Source organism: Eleutherodactylus coqui, chromosome 13 (assembly GCF_035609145.1).
Source record: "Eleutherodactylus coqui strain aEleCoq1 chromosome 13, aEleCoq1.hap1, whole genome shotgun sequence".
NCBI lineage: Eukaryota > Metazoa > Chordata > Amphibia > Anura > Eleutherodactylidae > Eleutherodactylus > Eleutherodactylus coqui.
The window spans coordinates 33,175,126-33,194,540 of record NC_089849.1 but is presented as its reverse complement, the minus strand read 5'-3'; the positions used below and the strand labels follow the sequence as shown (position 1 = coordinate 33,194,540).

Here is a 19,415-nt window from a genome sequence, read left to right as displayed (position 1 = left end):
TTTGACGCGGTCATAAATCGTTCATCTGAAGGTTTACGTAGAAAACCATTGGTTCTGTTAGCTGCAAAAAACCGTCCATGTGAAAGAGGCCTAAAGATTAAGGATGAGCGAGTATACTCACTAAGGCACTACTCGTCCGAGTAATGTGCCTTAGACGAGTATCTCCCTGCTCGTCCATAAAGATTCGGGGACCGCTGCGGCTGACAGGTGAGTCGCGGCGGGGAGCAGGGGAGAGCGGGCGGGAGAGAGGGGGAAAGAGATCTCCCCTCCGTTCCTCCCCGCTCTCCCCCGCAGCTCCCCGCTCCGCGGCGGCCCCCGAATCTTTAAGGACGAGCAGGGAGATACTTGTCTAAGGCACATTACCCGAGCGAGTAGTGCCTTAGCGAGTATACTCGCTCATCCTTACTAAAGATGTATTCATGCCACAAATTTTTAGTTTTTTTTTTTCTGAAAATTTTGTAATTTTTTTTTTCACTGATAAATTTATACTTACAATCTGGTACAAGTGAACACAAAATGAAGCAAACTGCTCTTTTCCCTCATGTTGAAATCAAGGATCTAAGTGGATTACATAATCGAAACACCTGCTTAGCAACATTTCTGAAAGATCAGATCATATGTTGCTGAACTGAATGCAAATTTATGTTCTGTTTCAGTTATGAAACAACCTTACAAAAGAGGAGGTGCACGTGTCCCTCCAACCAAACGGGATTAACTGTCTACAATCTCAAGGAATATTTGACAACAGGTGATCAAGAATCGGCCCTTGACCGTCGAAAAAAGGAATTTGAACACTACAAAAAATCGTAAGTGAAGATAAAAAGAAATACACAATGAAAAGCCAATATGTAACAGTGAATAAATGGATTGTACAGATTTAAAAAAGAATAGATCCATTTTTCCAAAAAATGGGCCAAATGAGTTGCAATACCAGACACACCCATGGCGCTGTTTCTGCAAGAAAGGAGCCATGCTTTTCTAAGGGCTCCTGCCCACTTGCGTTTTTCTTGCGCTTTTTTTCACGTGATATCGCTGCGTTTTTTTTTCACGCGATTGTCAGTGGGACTTTCTAATGTTAAAAACTAGAGATGAGCGAGTATACTCGCTAAAGGCAATTTCTTGAGCGAGCATTGCCCTTAGCGAGTACCTGCCCGCTCGAGACGAAAGGTTCGGGTGCCGGCGGCGGGCAGGGAGCTGCAGGGGAGAGCGGGGCGGAACGGAGGGGAGATCTCTCTCTCCCCCCGGCTCCCTCCTGCTGACTGCCGCTACTCACCGCTCCCCCGCGCCGGCACCCGAACCTTTCATCTCGAGCAGGCAGGTACTCGCTAAGGGCAATGCTCGCTCGAGCACTTGCCTTTAGCGAGTATACTCGCTCATCTCTATTAAAAACGCATCGCACAAAAATTGCAAAGCACAAATTTGTGATGCGTTTTTAACATTAGAAAGTCCCATTGACAAAAAAAAAATGCAGCGATATCGCGTGAATAAAACGCGCAAGAAAAAAGCAAGTGTGCAGGAGCCCTTAATCTGTGCAAGTACTTTCAGCAGTTATCAGACTGCCTTTTACCCCTTCACACAAGAGGGCCTACATATATGTGCTTCAAGCCTGCACCATACACAGCGTCAGCTGACCATGACAACTGCCACCTGGCTGCAAGGATCGTGATCGGAGATGACTGTTAACTATTTAAATGGCATCACAGAGTGAGTGAGCTTCCTCTATCCACCAAACGCCCTTCCCACTCTTTACAATGAGATTGCAGGGTGTCAGGAAAATTTGGAGCTTTTTGAAGACCCCCAGGACTGCCATGTATTTCTGCCTATTAAGCCGTACCTCTAATATGGCTGGCAGAAATACAATGTACTGCAAAAGGGTTGCAGTATATTATTTAAGCTATCAGCCAACTGCAACTTTAAGTAAAAATAAGTTAAAGTTTTTAAAATTATTGTAAAAAATAAAAGATGAAGTTGATAAAAAAAACTCTTTTTCCATTTTCAAGATAAAAATAACTAAACTTTTTTGGTATTACCACATAAAAATCTGCTCTATTAGGCCTCGGTCACACGGGCATTTTTTCCACGATTTGCAGATCGCATGACTGATGCGTATCTGCAAATCGCGTGACCGGGGCCGAAAAATCGCCCGAAAAAACTGCTCCTAGCCGCGTTTCATTAGAAATGTGCCGGAGCTGCCCAGCGCATTGAATTCAATGGAGCCGGCAATACAGCCGGCTCCATTGAAAGCAATGGGCTGCGGGCGATCTCACGATGAATTTTCGGGAAGGGCTTAAAAATATAAGCCCTTCCCTGAAATTCATCCAGAAATGTGTAAAAACAAAAAATATATATATACTCACCTGGTCCCGGCAGACGGAGTTCAGCCGCGGGCGGCCGGCAGTTCTCCTGAACTGCTCTGAGTAGTATTCAGCAGCCTGGGATTTAAAATCCCCGCCTGCTGAATGGCTGCCTCTGATTGGTCAGAGCTGCCGCTGATTGGTCCCTGCGCTGAGCCAATCAGAGGCAGCACTCACTCACCCATTCATGAATTCATGAATGGGTAAGTGAGAGCTGCCTCTGATTGGTGAGGCTGTGACCAATCAGAGGCAGCTCATTCAGCAGGCGGGGATTTTAAATCCCCGGCTGCTGAATACTACTCAGAGCAGTTCAGGAGAACTGCCGGCCGCCCGCGGCTGAACTCCGTCTGCCGGGACCAGGTGAGTATATATATATTTTTTGTTTTTACACATTTCTGGATGAATTTATATTTTTAAAGGAGATGTCTCGAGGAAGCAGTTAAATTTTTTTTTTGCCCAGTCTCCCCCATTAAACATACATTACTAAGCCCCCCTGTAAATGACATTTCTAGCTGGTTCGTACTTACCGTTCCAGCGTTTCAGCAACTTTTAAAAGTTTCCTCAAGATGGCCGCCGGCTCTTTCCCCGTCGCTCGCTGCAGCCCGACGTGCACGCTCCTGAGACGCCGCCAGCTGTGTCTCCATGGCAACCGGACGCATCGCAGCCGCCGACCAGACGCCCCGCAGCCGCCGACCAGACGCCCACCGCCAGGCAGCAGGTAACCGGCGCTAGCCCCCGGCTCCCCAGCGCTAGACCCTCAGCCCAGGTGAAGGCCCCGTAGCCCAGCGCTAGGTTCCGGAGCCCAGCGCTAGTTCCCCCGGCCTAGCGGCAGCCCCCCCCGGCCTAGCGACAGCCCCCCCGGCGCAGCGGCAGCCCCCCCCGGCGCAGCGACAGCCCCTCCGGCGCAGCGGCAGCCCCCCCCGGCCTAGCGACAGCCCCCCCATCGCAGCGACAGCCCCCCCCGGCCTAGCGCTAGTTCCCCCATCACAGCAGCAGCCCCCCCCCCCCCCGGCGCAGCGACAGCCCCCCCGGCGCAGCGGCAGCCCCCCCCCCGGCGCAGCGACAGCCCCTCCGGCGCAGCCCGGCGCAGCGGCAGCCCCCCCCCCCCCCCCCGACAAATCACTTACCTGGGAGGCTTCTCGGGGCTGCTGGGCTGGGCTGGGCTTCTCCGCTGGGCAGCTCCAGTTTCTGCACCTTCCTCTAACAGAGGAAGGTACAGAATGACCGCTGCAGCGCGCTCCCGAGCAGTGACAGCTTGTCTGCGCATGCGCAGAAGAGCTGTAGCGGGGAGCACACTGAAGCGGCTCGTGCTGAATGGAGAAGACCGGACTGCGCAAGCGCGTCTAAAAAAGCAAGCTGCCAGCGAATTTAGACGGAACCATGGAGACGAGGACGCTAGCAACGGAGCAGGTAAGTGGAATAACTTCTGTATGGCTCATATTTAATGCACAATGTACATTACAAAGTGCATTAATATGGCCATACGGAAGTGTATAACCCCACTTGGTTTCGCGAGACCACCCCTTTAAGCCCTTCCCGAAAATTCATCGTGCAATCGCCGGCAGCCCATTGCTTTCAATGAAGCCGGCTGTATTGCCGGCTCCATTGAATTCAATGGGCAAACATCATTCTTCTCTGCCACAGCTGTTACAGCTGTGGCAGAGGAGAATGATTTGTCTACTATATGTTCTCAATGGGGTCGGCGCTGCTGCCGTCGACCCCATTGAGCGCATATAGAGAAGAGAACAGGAATTGCAGATCGCAGATAGGTGCAATCTGCGATTTCTGTTCTATAATTTATCGGACGAGCGCATAAGCGCTCATGTGTCCGATACCATTGCAAAGCAATGGTTCTATAAAATCGACGGATGCATGCGCAAATCGCGCAAAAAAACGCCCGTCTGACTGAGGCCTCAGAGTAATGTATTATGTATTCCACACGGTGAAAGTGGTCATTAAAATACCGCAATGCTAGAATTGTGCTTATTTTCCCTATTGTGTCCACCACAGCACCAGCTGAGATTATCTTCCCCTGATAGGAGAAAAAAACACATCGAGAGGTTTAAAGTCCCCCCCCCCCTCCCTATCCTTCCCCACCTTGGTTAGTATTCTTCCTGTCCCGCCAGAGGAAGGACAGCCAAGAGGAACTGGGAGCTCAGCTGAAGGGTTCCTAGCATGTGTATTCATGAGCATCGGAGGGCCAGAATGACAGTCAACCCTTCTTTCCTGAGACAACTCCTTTGGTCGTCTGTGAGACATGGGCAGCCCTCCTAGGTCCATTTCCTTCCCACCGCGGTCCCTAGTCATGTGGGGCTAAGTGTGGTGGCCATACCCAGTCTTCTGCTCGCTAGGTCTGTGCTCCCTGCAGGTGGCGGCCGTCCCAAGACTTCCAAGTCGTGTCATCGTGCGTGGTCAGGTGGCTGGGGCATGTGGACGCCAACGGGCAGGTGGGGGAGGCTATTTGGTGGCAGATTCAATAAGGAACTGAGAGAAGTACAGAATCTGGTACCTGCAGGCCTCGGGACAGTATGTTAACTGTCTGTGGAAGTAAGCCTGCAGCACTATCTGAGCTAGGATGAGTGCTCCAGGATCTGAAAACCCCCGTACAAGCTGGTACCTCCGGTGTTGTAATTAGCCAGTGGGGCACCTCACATACAGCATGTATTTTATGGCACAGGGGATTTACTGCCTTATGCCTTACCGGACAGATAAATCTGCAGCAGGATCCTCTGAGCATGAGGAGACTACCGCATGAATACCACAGATTACTGTGCAAGTCCTGTATAGCCCAGCTGGTTAAAGGGAGTCAGCGGGCTGTATAGATGATATTAAGATGCTGGGGAGGAATGAAGTCCGCTCCGCCCTAGCTTCTCATGGGGCGACTCCCTCCTCTACACCTACAGCTCAGGCGGCTAAGAGACCTTGTAGCAGAGGAGCAGATTCTGACTCTGAGGAAAGTTTTTTTGCTGTCGAAAATCAATCAGGAGGGTGCAACTAAGGATTCCTCAAATGAGGAGGAATACAGGAAGTTATCGTAGTTCAGAAGACATAGATGAACTAATTAAGGCCAGCAGGGACACACTTTATGTGTGGGAGCCCAGGCCTTGGGGAGCAGCAGAGATCCACCTTCCCTGTTCATAATATACAAAACAGTATCAGGAAGGAGTGGGAAAAGCCTGATGTTGGAGCCATAGGGGCATTAAGAGGCGTTATCCCTTTACTGAACAGATATGTACAGATTAAGATGCCATTCCAAAATTTGCTGTGCAGGTTGCCAAAGTGGCTAAGCGTGCCTGCTTTCCATTGAGGATACTGCTCATCTAAAGGATCTGGTGGATCTTAAGGCCGAAAGTCTTCTTAAAAGGGATTGCGGCTGTTTTGTTCAATCCTCATGAGTAAGCTTGCAGTACTACCTTACCTGGGATGAGTGCTCCAGTGTCTAAAACCCCAAAGAGCTCCTGCCGTTTCATCTCTTTAAGTATTGGAAGGTGGACCCTAGTAAGATAGAATCCGCGTTCTGCTTCCTTATTTCCAACTTTTGATTTACTTAAACCTATCCAGGAACCTGAACTTTCCCCTACTGTGAGACCACTGTTCTTATTCTAAAAGCAACTAGTTGGGAGGGAGGGACAGAGACCTAGGAAAATTAGAGGTGAGAAAGGAGAGAAGGAGAAGAAACAAAAGGGGAGGGGGAGAGTTCCTACCTAAAAAAGGGTAAGATGTGAGGCCACATGTAGCCACAACCCCAGCGACGGGACCACACTTTACTGGAATGATACTAATTCCTTTGCAAAATGAAGACAGATGTAAATGATGGTAATTAGTCTTAATGGTGTTGTCACATGACGCCAGTACCTCTGTTCAAGCAAACAATTGCTTTTGTTATATAAGAGTCCACAAACAAAGAGATGGTTTTCGTTACTCACATAGTACAACTTTGATTTTCCAAGTATAAAGCAAGATGACAGTCTGAGACACAACGCTTCTGGCAGGCTTCCTTCTGATTCAACTCTGTTACACACACATGCACGCGTTCTTCTAGGAGACACCTTTCCTCCCGTAATCTAGGTGTTCTCAGTTTAAGTTATCTGTAAAATGATCCCCGGGGGTACGCTCCTGACACGGTGGGTAACACACAACTTTTGCCTTTTCTTGCTTGCTAGTTACTCCTCCCGACTACTTATAGCAGGAACCATTACTCTAAGCTTCAGTCCCCGGAGGGGAAAAGTATCCCACGACAAATAAGATAGGCCCATGGCTCTGCGCAGGCAGAAGCTAAAGCGAGCTCCAGCCTCCCGCTGACACATCCTCCCCCACTGACTACATCTCTGCACCCTTCTCTCTCTCTAGGCTCCGCCTTCCAGCTTCTTCTAAACTTACACAATGCCACACACAACAAACAAGTTAGGGGAGACAGATTTTGCCACGACCAAGCTTGTCAGCACTTACATAGATCAACACAAGATCACCACCTAGTCTAAAGACACCCCAACTCTGGCCCACTACAGAAGCTTCTTCCACCAGGGATGACTTGGGAATCCCTGCCTAGAATCTACTAAGTGGTAAAGGTGTAATAAAAGACAGACGTTTATTGCCACAACTACAAGGAGGTAGAACTGGTAGGCCCAATGCACAGCACAAGTGCAATGAATGTAAACTTACCTATGTACTCCGACTTTACCTCATTTTCACAGTCAACAAAGAAATCTGTCCGGTCCAGGGCCGGACTGAGATTAAAAAGCAGCCCCAGGAACACAAACCCCACCAGCCCACATACGGGTCATTGCAGGAGAAATTGCCCAAGGGGGTAACACACGACCATCTCCTAATTTTACAAAACCTTGCATATTTTATTAATTTCTAAAATGTATATAAAATTAGGAATTTTTAGACTCGTGGTCAAGAAATACGGGGGGGAGGGACAATTTTCACTGAGAACCATCATTTTTGATAATTTATATCTCAGATATTATTGGGCATATAAAGATGTGCTGTGTCATTCTCAATATATTATAAATCTACATATTACAAACACTATAATTCCAATACAAGTTAAAGTAAAATTGGAACACAAATTTCATATATATATATATCCCTAAGGCCCCTTGCACACGGGCGGAAATTCTGAGGCGGGATTTCCCGCCCCTGCCCGCCTGCATAGGATTGCATTGCAAAACGCAATCCTATGCAGACGGCCGCGATTTGTCAGCGTGAAAATACATGCGGAAAACAAATCGCGGCATATTCTATTTCTGTGCAGGTTCGTAGAGGCCCGCACAGAAATCACTCCCTGCGCCCCGACTCTGCTCTGCGCATGCGCCGGCGGGCCGGCAGTCAACAAATCACAGAGCCGGAGCCGCGGGAGAAGGTGAGACCCGCACTGGTCCCTGCAGGGGCGTGGGTCGGGTCCCGCTGCGAGATTTCTCGCAGGGGATCCGACACGGCCGTCTGCAGGCAGCCATACATTGAGTTTTCTTACCGCAAAAGTGAAGGAAGGCGATCTCTGTTCAATGCTGTGACGTCATCGAGCCACCTGTTTTGCAATGCTGATGTCCTGCATGTAGTACCAGCGTACCCTCATAGTGTCACACACACATTTACCTCACAGAGTATCCTCATAGTGTCACACACACATTTACCTCACAGAGTATCCTCATAGTGTCACACACACATTTACCTCACAGAGTATCCTCATAGTGTCACACACATATTTACCTCACAGCGTACCCTCATAGTGTCACACACATATTTACCTCACAGAGTACCCTCATAGTGTCACACACACATTTACCTCACAGAGTATCCTCATAGTGTCACACACACATTTACCTCATAGAGTACCCTCATAGTGTCACACACATTTACCTCATAGAGAATCCTCATAGTGTCACACACACATTTACCTCATAGAGTATCCTCATAGTATCACACACATATTTACCTCACAGAGTATCCTCATAGTGTCACACACATATTTACCTCATAGAGTATCCTCATAGTGTCACACACATATTTACCTCACAGCGTACCCTCATAGTGTCACACACACATTTACCTCATAGAGTATCCTCATTGTGTCACACACACATTTACCTCATAGAGTATCCTCATAGTGTCACACACATATTTACCTCACAGCGTACCCTCATAGTGTTACACACACATTTACCTCACAGAGTATCCTCATAGCGTAACACACACATTTACCTCATAGAGTATCCTCATAGTGTCACACACACATTAACCTCATAGAGTACCCTCATAGTGTCACACACATATTTACCTCATAGCTTACCCTCATAGTCTCACACACATATTTACCTCACAGAGTACCCTCATAGTGTCACACACACATTTACCTTGTAGCGTACCCTCATAGTGTCACACACATATTTACCTCACAGAGTACCCTCATAGTGTCACACACACACATTTACCTCACAGCGTACCCTCATAGTGTCACACACACATTTACCTCATAGAGTATCCTCATTGTGTCACACACACATTCACCTCATAGAGTATCCTCATAGTGTCACACACACATTTAGCTCATAGAGTATCCTCATAGTGTCACACACATATTTACCTCACAGCGTACCCTCATAGTGTCACACACATATTTACCTCATAGCTTACCCTCATAGTCTCACACACATATTTACCTCACAGAGTACCCTCATAGTGTCACACACACATTTACCTTGTAGCGTACCCTCATAGTGTCACACACATATTTACCTCACAGAGTATCCTCATAGTGTCACACACATATTTACCTCACAGAGTACCCTCATAGTGTCACACACACACATTTACCTCACAGCGTACCCTCATAGTGTCACACACACATTTACCTCATAGCGTACCCTCATAGTGTCACACACACATTTACCTCACAGAGTACCCTCATAGTGTCACACACACATTTACCTCACAGCGTACCCTCATAGTGTTACACACACATTTACCTCACAGAGTATCCTCATAGCGTCATACACACATTTACCTCACAACGTACACTCATAGTGTCACACACATTTACCTCATAGCGTACCCTCATAGTGTCACACACATTTACCTCCCAGAGTATCCTCATAGTATCACACACACATTTACCTCATAGCGTACCCTCATAGTGTCACACACACATTTACCTCTAAGCGTACCCTCATAGTGTCACACACATATTTACCTCATAGAGTATCCTCATAGTGTCACACACACATTTACCTCATAGAGTATCCTCATAGTGTCACACACACATTTACCTCACAGCGTACCCTCATAGTGTCACACACACATTTACCTCATAGCGTACCCTCATAGTGTCACACACACATTTACCTCACAGAGTACCCTCATAGTGTCACACACACATTTACCTCACAGCGTACCCTCATAGTGTTACACACACATTTACCTCACAGAGTAGCCTCATAGTGTCACACACACATTTACCTCACAACGTACGCTCATAGTGTCACACACATTTACCTCATAGCGTACCCTCATAGTGTCACACACATTTACCTCCCAGAGTATCCTCATAGTATCACACACACATTTACCTCATAGCGTACCCTCATAGTGTCACACACACATTTACCTCTAAGCGTACCCTCATAGTGTCGCACACATATTTACCTCATAGAGTATCCTCATAGTGTCACACACACATTTACCTCATAGAGTATCCTCATAGTGTCACACACACATTTACCTCACAGAGTATCCTCATAGTGTCACACACATATTTACCTCCTAGAGTATCCTCATAGTGTCACACACATATTTACCTCATAGACTACCCTCATAGTGTCACACACATATTTACCTCACAGCGTACCCTCATAGTGTCACACACATATTTACCTCACAGCGTACCCTCATAGTGTCACACACATATTTACCTTACAGCGTACCCTCATAGTGTCACACACACATTTACCTCATAGCGTACCCTCATAGTGTCACACACACATTTACCTCTAAGCGTACCCTCATAGTGTCACACACATATTTACCTCATAGAGTATCCTCATAGTGTCACACACACATTTACCTCATAGAATATCCTCATAGTGTCACACACACATTTACCTCACAGCATATCCTCATAGTGTCACACACACATTTACCTCATAGCGTACCCTCATAGTGTCACACACACATTTACCTCACAGAGTACCCTCATAGTGTCACACACACATTTACCTCACAGAGTACCCTCATAGTGTCACACACACATTTACCTCACAGAGTATCCTCATAGCGTCATACACACATTTACCTCACAACGTATGCTCATAGTGTCACACACATTTACCTCATAGCGTACCCTCATAGTGTCACACACACATTTACCTCATAGAGTATCCTCATAGTGTCACACACACATTTACCTCATATAGTATCCTCATAGTGTCACACACACATTTACCTCACAGCGTACCCTCATAGTGTCACACACACATTTACCTCACAGAGTATCCTCATAGTGTCACACACATATTTACCTCAAAGAGTACCCTCATAGTGTCACACACATATTTACCTCATAGAGTATCCTCATAGTGTCACACACACATTTACCTCAGAGTATCCTCATAGTGTCACACACACATTTACCTCAGAGTATCCTCATAGTGTCACACACACATTTACCTCATAGATTATCCTCATAGTGTCACACACATATTTACCTCCTAGAGTATCCTCATAGTGTCACACATATTTACCTCATAGAGTACCCTCATAGTGTCACACACATATTTACCTCACAGCGTACCCTCATAGTGTCACACACATATTTACCTCACAGCGTACCCTCATAGTGTCACACACATATTTACCTCACAGCGTACCCTCATAGTGTCACACACATATTTACCTCATAGCGTACCCTCATAGTGTCACACACATATTTACCTCACAGAGTACCCTCATAGTGTCACACACACATTTACCTCACAGAGTATCCTCATAGTGTCACACACACATTTATCTCATAGCGTACCCTCATAGTGTCACACACACATTTACCTCACAGCGTACCCTCATAGTGTCACACACACATTTACCTCACAGCGTACCCTCATAGTGTAACACACATTTACCTCACAGAGTACCCTCATAGTGTCACACACATTTACCTCACAGAGTACCCTCATAGTGTCACACACATTTACCTCCCAGAGTATCCTCATAGTGTCACACACACATTTACCTCACAGAGTATCCTCATAGTATCACACACACATTTGCCTCACAGCGTACCCTCATAGTGTCACACACACATTTACCTCACAGAGTATCCTCATAGTGTCACAAACACATTTACCTCACAGCGTACCCTCATAGTGTCACACACACATTTACCTCATAGGGTACCCTCATAGTGTCACACACACATTTACCTCACAGAGTACCCTCATAGTGTCACACACACATTTACCTCACAGAGTACCCTCATAGTGTCACACACATTTACCTCACAACGTACCCTCATAGTATCACACACACATTTACCTCACAGAGTATCCTCATAGTGTCACACACATTTACCTCACAGAGTATCCTCATAGTGACACACATACATTTACCTCACAGAGTACCCTCATAGTGTCACACACATATTTACCTCACAGCGTATCCTCATAGTGTCACACACATTTACCTCACAGAGTACCCTCATGGTGTCACACACACATTTACCTCACAGAGTACCCTCATAGTGTCACACACACATTTACCTCGCTGCGTACCCTCATAGTGTCACACACGCATTTACCTCATAGCGTACCCTCATAGTGTCACACACACACACACACACATTTACCTCATAGCGTACCCTCATAGTGTCACACACACATTTACCTCATAGCGTACCCTCATAGTGTCACACACACACATTTACCTCCCAGAGTATCCTCATAGTGTCACACACACATTTACCTCATAGCGTACCCTCATAGTGTCACACACACATTTACCTCCCAGAGTATCCTCATAGTGTCACACACACATTTACCTCATAGAGTATCCTCATAGTGTCACACACATATTTACCTCATAGAGTATCCTCATAGTGTCACACACACATTTACCTCATAGCGTACCCTCATAGTGTCACACACACATTTACCTCACAGAGTATCCTCGTAGTGTCACACACACATTTACCTCATAGCGTACCCTCATAGTGTCACACACACATTTACCTCATAGCGTACCCTCATAGTGTCCCATACAGGTACCTCATGGAGGAAAGAGTACCCTTCATGGTGTCACACACACTTTTACCTCACAGCTTACCCTAATGGTGTCACACACATTTACCTCACAGCGTACCCTCATGGTGTCACACACAGGTACCTTACAGAGTACAGAGCACCCCTCATGGTGCCACACACACTTTTACCTCACAGCGTACCCTTCATGGTGTCACACACACTTTTACCTGACAGCGTACCCTAATGGTGTCACACACATTTACCTCACAGCGTACCCTCATGGTGTCACACACAGGTACCGTACAGAGCACCCCTCATGGTGTCACACACAGGTACCTCACAGAGCGCTCCACCTCGGTGTTTTCCATGTATGAATTCATCCGCTCCTTCATACTGTGATATGAATAAGAGGTTTTCTGGTTCTGTCACGTCTCCATATTACCTCACAGTTCCCTGCTGCGGTGGGGAATCCTCTATACATCCTCCCAACAACAGGCATTGCATAATCGCTGCAGGAAGCTACATGTTTTGGGGGGTCCCAACTGACAGACCCAAACTTTCTGATCAATAAAGTGACTCTCTGGTCCTGGACAAACAGATGACTGTACAAGCTTCTCTGACTGCCTTGTGCACGCTGTACATTAATATGCATCACTGGGATAAGACACTACACCTGCCTTGATTGACCAATGCTGCCCACATGAGCAGAGCCGGCCAGTCAGAGCAGTGTGTAGTGTCTTAAGGCGCCTTCACACTGGCCAGAAAATCAGACGATTTTCTCGAGCTCTTAGAGTGAGTGAAAATGCATGATTACGAAAGCAATGAATTTCAATGGTTTCATTGTCATTTGCGATGTTTTCACTCCTGCGATGCTGCATGAAAAAAAAATCACAGCATGCCCATTCTTTTTGCGATGAGAGAAAGCAATGGGAGAAGATCAGGATCCCCTGCCGCAGCTGTGACAGCTGCAGCAGGGGATTCCTTCAGTCCCGCAGGCATGTGAGGCTGTCACATCCAGAGGTTTAACCATGTTCTCAATGGAGTCAGCAGCAACAGTGCCAGCTGCAGCGTCCGAGGAGCGAGCCCTAGCCTAGGAGATGGTGTCTCCCACCCAGAGGGTAAACAGGGACACATCCACGGGGCAGAGGGCAGGCTACTAAATAGGTTAACCCACTGGTGGTTTACCTTAGTCCTTTTGTCACTCGTTTTGCCACCGTTCTATTCTCTCTGGTGAATCCAGTTGGTAGCAATGAAGAGTCCATACACAGGGATTTAACTTTCAGAGCCAAACCAGGAACGGTCGGTGACACTCGTTTACTGGAACAGCTTTGTACAGTTCAGCAATACATGCCAGTAGGGAAGCAGTAAAAAACACAAAGTGGTGTGACAGGGAGGATTCACGGGTAGGCAGGAGAAACCACAGTCCCGTTATCTGTGGTTCTTCTTTCTCTCTCTCTCCAGCTTTCTACCGGTCATCACTCACATTTGGAAAGTGGGTACGCTGCATGGCGGCTCCTCATTCTCTCTGTTTTTCATATCCATCAGCATGAAGGTCTGGGTACATTGAGCCCAGGGCATTCCCAAGGCATCCACTCGGCCTCTTCCATCCTGGTGCTTCTCTTGGAACTGAGCAAAGTCTCTCCTACTCCCTTCTCTCTGAAGTACCTCAGACACACGGCTGATATCAACTCTCAACTCCCCCACTCCTCATTTTCATGCACCTTGCAAACACATTTATAAGACAAGGTCACATGACATACACAAGATACATTTCCAGACATAACCCAGACAGTAACCTATTCAGTGCTGCAACTATGCAATACACATTATATTCACTTACATAGAAGACACTGACAATACACTAAGCACAAGACAAATACATTCATACTTATGGAGGGGCCACACTCATTCTGGGCCACTACACGGCCCCATTGGAAACCTAGGGAGAATATTGCAATCTCCTGCTGCTGCTGTGACAGCTGCAGCAGGGGATTCCTTCATCCCTGCGGGGAGTCCCCTCCCAGCAGCAGCAGGTTGTTCAGTGATGACGGGACTCCCCGTGGGGAAGAAGGAATCCCCTGCTGCTGTCACAGCAGCGGCAGGAAATTGCAATGTTCTCCTATTGCTTTCAAGGGGGCCGGCACTTCAGAAATACCATTGAAAGCAATGTGATGAAGGGAACCCCCGCAGTGATGCGATGCCATTTTCACATGAAATCGCCTCACATCCAGGGGTTTTTAGAAGGTTTGAGAGAGCAATATCAGGTCGTGAATCACGGCCCGATATCACTTTTACCAGTGTGCAGGAGTCCTTAGACTAACAAGGCATTCTATATAAAATACACATCAGGTAGTCAGAGAGACAGTGTGGTTTGTCGAGGCTTGGAGGGTCACTTTTTAATGTAAAACTTCTTTTTAATATTGATACCTCTATATATGCTTTCTTCACAGTGAACACACTGAAAAAATTTTAATAGCCCCTCCAAATTCCCCATTAGGGTACCCCATCCATGGAGTACAAGTGATGCCGCTCAACACAATTAACCTACCAGGTGAGATAAATTAATAGCAATTATGATACATTGGGTTGTAATACATGCTGTAATTCAGGATCAATACAAGATACATATGAGGGACAGTCATAAAATCCTTTGTCAGTTTCTGATGTAAAAATAAAGTTGAACATTTTTGTACAAGTGGGGATTTGTGCAAAAATGGGCAACTTTTTGCTGTCTATGCTGCTGTCTGCCATTTTTTTTTAACCCTGTTAAGGGTTTATTCAGATGACCGTATATCGGCTGGGTTTTCACGCCCGGCCGATATACGGTGTCCCTCTCTGCAGGGGGAGGAGGTTGGAAGAGTCGGGAGCAGTGCACTGAGCTCCCACCCCCTCTCCGCCCCTCACCACTATTTGCAGTGGGAGGGGATGGGATGGGGTGGAGCTAAGTTCTGGTACTTAGCTCCGCCCCCTCATATTGCAAATAGTGGCGAGGGCCTGAGAGGGGACGGGAGCTCAGTGCACTGCTCCTGACTCTTCCAGCCTCCTCCCCCTGCAGAGAGAGACACTGTATATCGTCCGGGCGTGAAAACCCAGCCGATGTACGGTCGTCTGAAGCCCCCCTAACAGTCACGATACAATTGGAAAAACCCTTCGGAAAATGTAACCTTTTTTTTTTATTGAGAATTTTGAATTTATGGCTCATGTAAATATATTTGATGCAGAACGCTGTCATTTTGAGTGCATTTTAACCCCTCAGTGACATAAATTTTTGGATAATGTAATATTTAATAGCATGGGTTGTCATGAATGTAGTATTACCAATTATGTGTAGGTATTTTTTCCCAATATTAAAGGGGAAAAGAGTTATTACCCCTTAGTGACCAAGCCTGTTTCCGCCTTAATGACGAAGCCAAATTTTGGAAATCTAACATGTATCACATAGAATAACTCCGTAAAGGTTTTGCATATCCTAGTGATTCTGACATTGTTTTTCACCACATATTGTACTTCATTTAGGTGTTAAAAATAAGCTGATAGAATTTGTGTATATTTATTAAAAGCGCAAAAATTGGGAAAAGTTTGAAAAAATTGCCCTTTTTTTACATTTTCAACTGCAATATCTTAAATATTTGCAAACATACTGTACAAATTTTTGATGAGATATATATTTCCATCTGTTTACTTTATTCTAGACACACATTGGAAAAACTTTAGTTTTTTTTAACTATTTAAGAGATGTACAAATTTCACATAGATTTTTAACATTTTGAGGAAAATTTTCAAAGGCTAATAGGTGTCAGAATGACAGATACCCCCACAAAGGATCCCATTTTAAAAACGACACCCCTTAATGTATTCACTGAGGGGGGTCAGGAGTATTTTTACCCCACAGTTTTTTTTCATTAATTAATGCAATTAATTAAGGCAATTTTGCAAATATGCCATTTAAAAGACAGGATTTTTTTTCTATAGTGCGCATGAAAATGAGTATTTGCCCCCTAAATGGCTACCCCCGTTTGTCCTGTGTTCAGAAACATACCCACTGTGGCCCTAATCTTGTGTCCGTATGCACAACGGGGCCCAAACCGAGAGGAGCAGCCGGTGGCTTTCAGAACAGACATTTTGCTTGAAGGTGATTCAGGCCCCATTGCCCACTTGTAGAGCCCTTGAGCAGCCAAAACGATGGAGAACCCGCACAATTACCCCATTTTGAAAACTAACAAATTCATCTAGGGGTGTACTGCGCATTTTGACCCCACAGTTTTTGAATGAATCTAAGCAAAGCAGGAGAAAAAAATTACTATTTTTATTTTTTTTGGCAATTATGCCACTTTTAAAACAGTTTTTTTTTTTTGTACAGCACACATAGGAATGAAGACTTGCATCACAAAATGGATCCTCTTGTTTGCTGCACGTTCAGAACCATATCCATTGTGGCCCTAATATTATGTCCGTATGCACAACGGGGCCCAAACTGAAAGGAGCAACCAGTAGCTTTAAGAACAGATATTTTGCTTGATGGTGTTTTAGGCTCCATTGCACACTTGTAGAGCCTTTGAGCGGCCAAAACGACAGAGAACCCCCACATGACCCGATTTTGAAAACTATACCCCTTAACGCATTTATCTAGGGGTGAACTGTACATTTTTACCCCACAGTTTTTGAATGAATCTGAGCAAAGCAGAAGGAAAAAATTTAAATTTTAACTTTGAGGCAATTGTGTCATTTTAAAAACAATTTTTTTGTACAGCACACGTCTGAATGAAGAATTTCACCCCAAAATGTCCCCCCCCCCCCGTTTGTCTCGTGTTCAGAAACATACCCGTTGTGGCCCTAATATTATGTCTGTATGCACAACGGGGGTCAAACTAAAAGGCGCATCAAACTTCAACTGTGTCTTGACTTTTACGTAATCGCCATTATCCATTGAATAACAGCGATCATGTGACCGGGGACCTCTCACTGCGGCCCTCGGTCACTGCTCCAGGCTCTTGGCTACCTTTAGTAGCCAGGAGCAAGTAGAGTTTAAATTTCCCAGACCCTCCCCAGCTTCTGTGCTTGCGTCTGCCATTTTGCTGATTGGCACATTCGCCAAAGTTGGGGAAAGGTCAGCGGACAAAAATCCCATCGGGAGACATCGCCAGAGCCCTTAGGTAAGTAATTTCACCTCCCCTCACGGATCGGATCCGTGATTGGAGATGAAACTTTAACTTTTTTTTACTTTTACTTGATCGCCGTTTTCTATTGGAAAATGACGATCACGTGACCAGGAGCTATGTACTGCAGGCCCTTGTGAAATATCCAGGCTCTTTACTATGTTTGGTAGCCAGGAGCAGTGAGATTTTAAATTATCCTGGCAATCTGCAGCTTTTGTACATGCGTCCTCCATGTTGGCGGCGGGCACGTGCGCAGAAGCCGTGGTGAGGTCCACGGATAAATCCGGGGCCTTAGGTACATAATTTCATCTTCCCTCACGGATATGATCCATGAGGGGAGATGAAACTTAAACTTTTTTTTCAACTTTTTTTTTACTTTACATGATCGCTGTTATCCATTGGATAGTAGCCATCATGTGACTGGGAATCGCATACAGCGGTCCCCGGTAACATCTCTCTGCTCTCGGCTACACATGAGAGCCGGGAGCCAGAGAGATTTTAAATTTCCTGGGCCACGCGCGCCTTCTGTGCACGCGTTCGACGCATGATGTCTGGCGCGGATGCGCAGAAGGCACCGTCGCGACCCGGGAGGCCAGGACACCACGGGACATCGCAGAGGAGGCAGGTGAGTACTTTCAGCTGCTCTGATGGATCGATCCATCAGGGCAGCTGAATCTTTAACATTTTTTTTACTTTGTATTGACTTTTATGTGATCGCCGGCATTCAGTAGATCGCTGGCTATCATGTGACTGGGGTGGGGGTCCCGCGGCCCGGAAAGAAAGCTCCAGGTTGCCGGCTACCTCTGGGAGCTTGGAGCTATCATGTCCTCAGCTTGCAGGGCCTTAATCCCTGCAGGATGCATGTTTCTACGTCCTCAGGGATTAAGGCCCAGCAAGCTAGGACGTAAAAAGGCAATGGGCTGGTCACTAAGGGGTTAAAATTGTTTTCTCTGTAAAGACATTTAGATGCCACAGTCAGCAATAACTGCAGCATCTACAGGGTTGAACTGTGAAGAGCAGTAATTAGATGAGCAAGTCCTCATCATTTCACTCCTTTTCTGGGAAAAAAGACCACCATATTTGACAGGTGGAGATCAAATATGTTCTCTGATTGATATGGGGTGATAACGAACAAAAATGTATTTTAGCCCTCTCCTGGCAGAAGGAGATATACAGAAGAATCACAAATCTTCTCTGCACTAAGCTTGTACCCCTCCTTTTCTCCTGTGCACACATTGAGCAAAAAGTGACAGCGGAAATTCAGTGTTCCTGACCCCACTTCAAACAGCTGTAGCTCCAGTTCTGTAGATGCAACCAACGTGGTTCTGGTGTCATTTTAAAGCCAATAATCTACCATGTCAGTAGCCTGAATAGAAATGGAGCTTCAGCTGTTTAAAATCAAACGAGCTCTGTTTATCCAAAACTGGAATGCCCTTTCCCCGCAGAACAAACAGAGCTTTTTCTAAACTGTCAGGGTGTTAAAAATGGGGTGTGGCTTGTCGGGGGAGGGGGGAGTCACACTGGACAGGCACACTTTTGCATAATTTACATCATTAACTGGCATAAATTATACCAGAAATGATCACCAGATTGGACCTGGTTTACATTTCTGCATAGACACAGGGAGGAGCCAAGATTCGACTAGTATATGAGAGGAGACATGTGCCACT

At 46.2% G+C, this 19,415-nt stretch overlaps 1 protein-coding gene across 1 annotated transcript in view; it reads left to right on the top strand.

The window, feature by feature from the left end:
* The window catches only part of LOC136588595 (beta-1,4 N-acetylgalactosaminyltransferase 2-like), a 46,254-nt gene that overhangs the window by 5,721 nt on the left and 21,118 nt on the right, over positions 1-19,415 (top strand). The window contains exons 2-3 of the mRNA XM_066587944.1: positions 657-806; positions 15,040-15,140. Of these exons, the coding sequence (XP_066444041.1) occupies positions 657-806; positions 15,040-15,140 (251 nt within the window). The remainder of the gene's footprint in view (positions 1-656; positions 807-15,039; positions 15,141-19,415) is intronic.